At 54.7% G+C, this 8,132-nt stretch overlaps 1 protein-coding gene across 2 annotated transcripts; it reads left to right on the forward strand.

Annotated features, from left to right (window-relative positions):
- Window positions 1-3,225: 3,225 nt before the first annotated feature.
- Window positions 3,226-6,259, forward strand: LOC121107773 (zinc finger protein 501-like). Of its 2 annotated transcripts, none has more exons than XM_040653874.2 (4): window positions 3,226-3,520; window positions 3,711-3,837; window positions 4,449-4,559; window positions 4,672-6,259. In XM_040653874.2, the coding sequence occupies exons 1-4, from the start codon at window positions 3,497-3,499 to the stop codon at window positions 5,757-5,759; spliced, it is 1,350 nt and encodes a 449-aa protein (XP_040509808.1). In that variant the 5' UTR covers window positions 3,226-3,496; the 3' UTR covers window positions 5,760-6,259. The 2 variants fall into 2 exon arrangements, with proteins under 2 accessions (XP_040509808.1, XP_040509807.1); XM_040653873.2 differs by having other exon boundaries at window positions 4,669-6,255.
- The last annotated feature ends 1,873 nt before the right edge of the window (window positions 6,260-8,132 follow it).

Consider the following 8,132-nt stretch of genomic DNA (forward strand, 5'->3'; position numbering starts at 1 on the left):
CCACATAACACAGGAATTAACAAGTGATTAACAAATGAAAACCTTTTGATACGATTGTGAACCTGGAGCACCCAGCCAGTGGGGAAACAGGGGAGGCAAGGGGTGTGTGGGGGGGGAAACAAGGTACAAAAGCTGTCATGTCCGTACCCATAAGAACGCTCTTCTGCTTGTGGGATGCCTGCCATTGCAATTGTGAATAAAATCTGCTTTATCAGAGATACTGTCCTGACAAAATTATTTGGATATTTCCAACAGCTGGGCAGAAACGGACACAAGAGGGAAGGGAAGGGAAGAGGGAAGGGAAGGGAAGGGAAGGGAAGGGAAGGGAAGGGAAGGGAAGGGAAGGGAAGGGAAGGGAAGGGAAGGGAAGGGAAGGGAAGGGAAGGGAAGGGAAGGGAAGGGAAGGGAAGGGAAGGGAAGGCGGTACCTCAACTCCTCCTCACTCAGATCCACCCAACATCCCCCCACCCGCACATTCCTTCCCCTCCCCCACCGGGGAGAAGGTGCACGGCCCGGGGAACAAAGAGCAGTGCCCACAAGGGACGGGGCTGCCTGGCCGAGAAAGGACTGCTCAGCACGTGAGCGATAGGAGCCCGGAGACAGAACTACACGTACACAGACCCTCCTTAAGGAAGGCGGTGAGGTGCTTTTTGTTACCAATGAAACGCAACCAAATGCTGTGTGCCACACTGCCCAAACCCAGCGGCCCGGCCCAGGCAGTCGTCCCAGCCCAACTGAGCCCGGAACTCCTCTTCCCTCACGGCCACGGACGGCGTGTCTTCCGGCGGGGCGGGACGGGACGGGACGGGACGGGACGGGACTCAGCCTTCGCTTGGCTCCGCTGCTCTGTGTCCCCAACGCCTCGCCCTGCCCTCTCCTCTCCTCTCCTCTCCTCTCCTCTCCTCTCCTCTCCTCCCCTCCCCTCCCCTCCCCTCTCCTCCCCTCTCCTCTCCTCCCCTCCCCTCCCCTCCCCTCCCCTCCCCTCCCCTGGAGGTCTCTCCGAGGGGCGCCGTTGCCGCTGTGTCGCCTCCCGGGCTGCTGCTCCCGGCTCATCCCGGGACGGCGCTCAGCCCTGTGGGCAGAGACGGAGCCGTCGGTGCCGCTTCCAGGAGAACGGCCGCCTCTTCCCAGCAGAGCAGGTGAGGCGGAGCGGGGCGGAGCGCGTCACCCTTTCCTCCCTCACCCCGTGGCAGCGTGGGCACGGCGTTTCCATTTGCCATCCATTTGGGTGCTGCTGGGGAGGAAGAGCGGAGGATCACACCATGGCCCGGGTTGGAAGGGACCTCGAGGTTCATGAAGCTCCAACCCCGCTGCTGCTATCAGGGCCACCAACCTCCACGTTTCATAGCAGCCCAGGCTGCCCAGGGCCCCATCCAGCCCGGCCTTGAACACCTCCAGGGATGGATGGGGCATCCACAGCCTCTCTGGGCAGCTGTTCCAGCACCTCACCGCTCTCAGAGTAAAGAACTTCCCCCTGACACCCAACCTGCAGCTGCCCTCCTTCAGCTTCAAACCATTTCCCCTTGTGCTGCTGTTATCTGCCCTTTCACAGAGTTGCCTCCGGTCCTCTCCTGTTTATGGGCTCCCTTTAGGTCCTGGAAGGCTGCACTGAGGTCACCCCTCAGCCTTCTTTTCTCCAGGCTGAACAAGCCCAGCTCCCTCAGCCTGTCTTTGTAGCCCTCTGATCATCTTTGTGGCCCTCCTCTTCACCCTCTCCACCAGCTCTCTCTGCTTCGTGTATTGGGGGCTCCAGGCCTGCGCACAGTACTCCAGATGGGGCCTCCGGAGGGCAGAGTAGAGAGGGACAATCAGCTCCCTGTCCCTGCTGGCCACCCCTTTTCTGCTGGAGCCCAGGATGCCGTTTGCTTTCCAAGCTGCAAGAGCACACTGCTGGCTCACGTGAAGTTTTTCATCCTCCAGGACCCCCAGGTCCTTCTCTGCAGGGCTGCTCTCCAGGACTGCTCCTCCCAGTCTGTATGTATGCCTGGGATTCCTCGGGCGCCAGTGCCAAACCTTGCACTTTGCGGTGTTGAACCTCATGAGGTTCACCCAGGCCCCCCCTTTCAAGCCTGCAGAGGTCCCTCTCAATGGCATCCCTTCCTTCCACCGTGTCAACCGCAGCGCTCAGCTGGGTGTCTCCAGCAAACTTCTGCATTCAGTCTGATGAGGCGGTGTCGGACTTGCAGTCCGAGTTACAGTGGGGAGGGATTTACTCCCCCGGTCCCCAGCTGGAGGTTTAGGGATGCAGGGCTCAGGGAGGTGAGAAATACTGGAGTCCTGGCTGCCAGTGGAGACTGAGGCCAAGAACTCATTCAGTACCTCCGCCTTCTCTTCATCCGTTGAGGCCACTTCTCCTTTTGCATTTTGCAAAGGAGGTCAACAGTAAATGCCCCGTAAGTGTGGCCTAAAGGATTGTGGGTGAGAATGAGAGATCTTTGTTGTTTGTCCAAATGTGCTGTAACATCAGAATTTCCAGCCTGTGCCGCAGCAGAAAAGGAGTATTGGGGAACGTCGGTGGTTTTTGGTTCACGGAGGTCAGCAGCTGCATGAAGTACATGCACAGCAGCCTCCCTGTTTCTGTGGCGGTTGGGAACAGCGTTTTGTGGCAATTTATGATTGCAGAGTGATTGTTTGACATACGTTTCTCACCTGGGAGCCAACACTGGCTTTGGCAGTTTGATACGCAACAGTTGCTTCCATTTCCATTGGTAATCCCAACACTGCTGCCCGAACTGCACGCTCAGCTTCCCAGAACCGAGTTGGATTGACACTGGCCCAGGGAGTCCCAAGGCTCAGAGTGCGCCCACATCCGACCTAGCCTTCTCAAGGCACAAAGGTAAGGAGCGTCACTGCACCTTGATCCACTCCTAATCCACTCTTGATCAGGGGATAACGTCAAAGAGATCATATGTACATAATCACTTAAAGATATAACCTTAGAGAAGCTCAGAAAGCTCCAAAGTAACCACGAGTCTAATAGAGAAGATCTGTATCAAGAAGGAGTCTCGACATCAAGCTGCGAGGGATCTCTGTGCAGGTGTGACCCTGAGAGCCATCCCTGCTTGAGGGCAGATCCTGTCGTGCAGCGCGCTGCTGTGCAGGAGATCTCGAGGGGTGCTTGGGCTGCTCCCTGTTTTGGGGTGAGATGACCGACTCCTTGCCATGCTTTGTTTTTAGGCACGCAGTCCGTGTGCCCTCAGCTGTCGAAGTGAGTGTCAGCTATGAGTTCTCTCAGCCCCGCAGTTTGAGACAGCTTTGTGATGGTTCATCTCTTTGAGCCAGAGCGTTAGCAGTGCTGTTGCTGGTTGTCTTCCTGTGCCAGGCCTGGTGTGCCATCCCGGAGGCAGTGCCCTGCAGATGGGCTGGGGAGGGCTGGGCTGGGACAGGGACTGCTGCGTTGCCTGCCAGCTGCCCTGCCCTTTCTCTTGTCCCTGCAGGCTCCAGTTCAGCTTGTGCCTTCCAGGCGTGATCATCCCAGGCTGCAGGAGAGCAGCAAATGGCCACAGCACATCGGTGTCAGGTAGGGGCTGTGGGAAGCAGGCAGGAGAGGCCAAGGGGCGAGGGATGTGAATGCAGGGGGAGAGGGAGGTGCCCTCAGCCAGCATGCGTGTGCTGGGGCCGGAGAAGCGGCTGGGACGGGAGTTTGTGTCGTGTGCGAGCTGCTTCCCTGGGCCTTGGCTGTTGCCAGCAAGGAGCCTCTTTGCTTGCAGGAGCCCGTGAGCTTTGCGGAGGTGGCCGTGTATTTCAGCAGGGAGGAGTGGGCGCTGCTGGACCCTGCGCAGCGAGCGCTCTACCGGGACGTGATGCTGGAGACGTACCAGTGCGTGGCCTGGCTGGGTGAGGGCTTTGCTGCCTTTCCTCCTCGTTAGGTCTGCTTTGGGTGTGCTGAATGAGCCTCTGCATGCCGGGCATTGAATAACTGCCATGCAGTTACATATTGACTAACACCACTGTGACAGCAACAAAGGAAACACAGAGTAGCATGAGTTTCAGGAGGCCTTCTTGTGCTCAGCACTGTGATAAAAGCCTCAGAGTCAGTGCTGGCTCGTAAGCAGCAGCAGGAAGGGGGATGATCAGTTTCCTGCAAACAGCCCTTGTGTTGTTGCATTGCCTGATGCCACCAGCTCCAACTAAGAGATGACTCGCTGGTTACTCCTTTAGAATTTAGGATTTTCCATTCAATTGCCATAAATATTTTGATGCCATGCTCACTGATATATTGTAAGCAAGTAAGCATGCTGTTGTAATGTTAATTTTAAAGCAAATATCCCTTCATAATGTCTAGAGATGTAAAAGCTTTCTTTGCTCCAACCGAAGCTGTGGCCCCAGTGTCATTCAGGCCCAAATAGTGCTTTCTCCATGGGGAGGGACACACAGTGGAGATGTTGAACAGTCACTGTGCCACAATGATGGAAATGCTCTCATCTCCCCTGTTTCTGTCATTGAAGCTCCTCTTCCAGCCCCCAAACCCGGGCTGATCTCCCTGCTTGAAGGAGGGGAAGACCCCTGGATCCCAGATGTGCGTAGCCCTGAGGCCGTGCCAGGAGACCTGAGCCCAGGTGAGTTGCTGGAGGGAGGGAAGGAGGAGGCTGGGGCTGGAAGAGTCCTCTCTGTCTGTGTTTTATTTTGGGCACCGTGTGCAATTTCTGGATTTCCTCTTTCCTCCAGCAGGAACTGGGATTACAGATCTACTGGAGGATGTGCAGGAAAGTGGTGTGGCCGAAAGGCGGTGGGGTAGTGCCTGTGTGGGAGAAATCAGAAGGGATGTCCCAGGAGGCCTGGAGCAAGGTCAGGGTGAGCACATCAAGAAGGCACTGGGAGAGCATCTGGAAGAGAAAGGAAGGAGCCCACTGGACTTCAACATAGGTGAAAAGCAGGACGTAGAGCCCAGGAGCAAGGATGTGTGTCAGATGAAAAAGCAGAATCCATGCACTGAGTGTGGGAAAAGCTTGGAAATAGATTCCAGCATCATTAACCACCAGTGCATGCACGCAACGCAGAGCCTGTACAAGTGCTGTGAGTGTGGGAAGAGCTTCAACAGCAGTTACAACCTTACCCGCCACCAACGCATCCACACAGGAGAGAGACCCTTTCAGTGCTCTGAGTGTGGGAAGAGCTTCAACAGCAGTTGCAACCTTACTTGCCACCAACGCATCCACACAGAGGAGAGACCCTTTCAGTGCTCTGAGTGTGGGAAGTGCTTCAATCGCCGTTCTGACTTGAAGCAGCACCTGCGCACGCACAGACAGGAGAGACCCTTTCAGTGTTCCGCGTGTGGGAAGAGCTTCAAAAGAAGATGCGAGTTAAAGCTGCACCAGCACATCCACTCAGGGGAGAGTCCCTGCAAGTGCTCTGAGTGTGGGAAGAGCTTCAGCAGAAGTTCCCACCTCACCTACCACCAACGCATCCATACTGGAGAGAGACCCTTTCAGTGTCCTGAGTGTGGGAAGAGCTTCAACAGCAGTTCCCATCTCACCTGCCACCAACGTATCCACAAAGGAGAGAAACCCTTTCAGTGCTCTGAGTGTGGGAAGGGCTTCAAAACGAAGTTTGAATTGAAGCTGCACCAGCGCATCCACACAGGGGAGAGACCCTTTCAGTGTCCTGAGTGTGGGAAGAGCTTCAAAAGCAGTTCTGAATTGAAGCAGCACCAGTGCATCCACACAGGACAGAGACCCTTTCAGTGTCTGGAGTGTGCAAAGAGCTTTAAACGCAGATCTCATCTCAACACTCCCAAGCGCATCCACGGAGCACAATGACTGTAGAAGCACCCCAAGACTCTGGGAACCTTCCAAAGCAGTTCCAGCCTCGTTACCTACCAGCATTTCCATAAAAGATACAGATCCTGCAGAGCCTCAAACTTGTGAAGAGCTTCAGCCCTTCACCTTCAACCCCTGTGCTTCTCCCCACACAGGAAGAGCTGGCAAAGGAGATGGCATCGCTGGCACCCTCTGCAGAAGGGCCTTAACCCAGGAGGTTCAGATGGCCTTTCCTTGCTTCCCAAAGCAGTTCTCTCAGCATGCCCATGTTCCTCTTCTGCTCTTCCTGCCTGCAGCTTTTTGATGCCATTTCCTTAGGAGAAGCGGCTGTGTGGGGATGTTCTGTGTGTCTGTGTGCGTGTGTTGCTCTCAGTAATTTCTGAGTGCGCAGACGAATGTGAGAGAAGGGTCAGGAGAGCAGTAACATGGCTCTTGGAGGTTTTCTGAGAATCATCTGTAGGGGAAAGGGAAGGGGTGAATAAAGTAGCTGAGTTGTTCTGGAGCTTTCTTCACTGTAGTCTTGTTTCTTGTTCTTAAAGTGAATGTCAGCGTGTGGAATGAGGAGAGGGATAGGAGAGGGAAAATATTCCACCTCTGCACACACTGGAATCAGCACAGGCACAGGCAGAGCTCCCAAGAGATTGACCAGCCCCCGTGGTGCCCATGTGCAAGGCTGTTATGCATTTCTGGTTTTTCATGTTGGAAACATTGAAAGTTGGAGGCCATGTGTGCTTCAGCATCATCAGCATGTGTGAGACGTGGTGGGAATGGCCCTGTGAGGTGTGTGCTGTGTGTGATGGATGGCTCTGGGCTCTGCAGGCTGGAGATGCAGGGCCGGTGAGATGGGATGGGGTTGCTGTATGTACTGATGGGCTAGAGGAAACGGAGCTTACATTTAGCAATGCCATGGTTGACAGCCTCTGTGTATGGGTTAAGGGACGAGGAAATAAAGTGGACGTCTCTGTGGGAGCCTACTCTAAGCCTCTCAGCCTGGACGATGATACCAATTAATTATTCTTAATTGTTTAAAGGATTATCTCGAGAGGAGCCTCACTTGCCCTAGTGGGTCAGCAGCTTCCCGGAAATTGAGGGGGAATAACACTCAGCCAAGGAGCTCTGAGGTTTTCATGGCCAACTGATTATATAACTGATTTGTTTGCAGATGACACCAGGCTGGCTGGAAGTGCTGATCTGCCTGTGGGTAGTGAGGCCCTACAGAGGGATCTGCATAGGCTGGATAACTGGGCTGAAGCCAATGGGATGGGATTCAACAAGACCGAATGCCGGGTCCTGCACTTTGGCCACAATAACCCCAGGCAACGCGACAGGCTTGGGGCAGAGTGGCTGGAAGACTGTGTAGAGGAAATGGACCTGGGGGTGTTGACTGGCGCTAGACTGAACATGAGCCAGCAGTGTGCCCAGGTGGCCAAGAAGGCCAATGGCATCCTGGCTTGTATCAGAAATAGTGTGGCCAGCAGGAACAGGGAAGTAATTGTCCCCCTGTACTCAGCACTGGTGAGGCCGCACCTCGAGTACTGTGTCCAGTTTTGGGCCCCTCACTGTAAGAAAAACATGGAGGCCCTGGAGCATGTCCAGAGGAGGGCAACAAAGCTGGTGAGGGGTCTGGAGCACAGGCTTTATGGGGAGCGGCTGAAGGAGCTGGGATTGTTCAGTCTAGAGAAGAGGAGGCTCAGGGGAGACCTTATTGCTCTCTAGAACTACCTGATGGGAGGTTGTAGTGAGCTGGGGGGGGGGAGGGGTTGGACTCTTCTCTCATGTGACAGTGATAGGACTAGCGGGAATGGCTTCAAGCTGCTCCAGGGAATATTAAGGATGGAGGTCAGGGAATACTGCTTGTCTGAAAGGGTGGTCAGGCACTGGAATGGGCTGCCCGGAGAGGTGGTGGAGTCACTGACCCTGGTGGTGATCAAAGAGCGTTTGGATGTTGTGTGGAGGGACATGGTTTAGCGAGAACCACTGGTGAAGGGAGAATGGTTGGACTGGATGATCCTGGGGGTCTTTTCCAACCTTTGCGATTCTTTGATTCTATATATGACTGTTGAAGTCACTGGGGAGATGCTCGCACATCCACATGGGAGTGGAGGTACTCTTTGGCTTTTAGGGGACGAAGTATCAGTCAGTGGGCAAAATACAGTGTGAGGGCGATCATTTTGCTTCTCAAATCTTCCTACTGCTGATGTTATCTACAGTGACGATGGCTCACATCCTTTGAGCGAGGAAATGCAAAAGTGAGCCAAATGAGAAGCCAGTGAGTGTTTGGTGTCCCGTACTACCCTCCATCAAATGAGGCAGTAAAAGGAGCAAAAGGTTGACTGTTGGACACTCATCTTAGTGCATCTTAGTGCTTCACTG

This window comes from Gallus gallus, chromosome 29 (assembly GCF_016699485.2).
Source record: "Gallus gallus isolate bGalGal1 chromosome 29, bGalGal1.mat.broiler.GRCg7b, whole genome shotgun sequence".
NCBI lineage: Eukaryota > Metazoa > Chordata > Aves > Galliformes > Phasianidae > Gallus > Gallus gallus.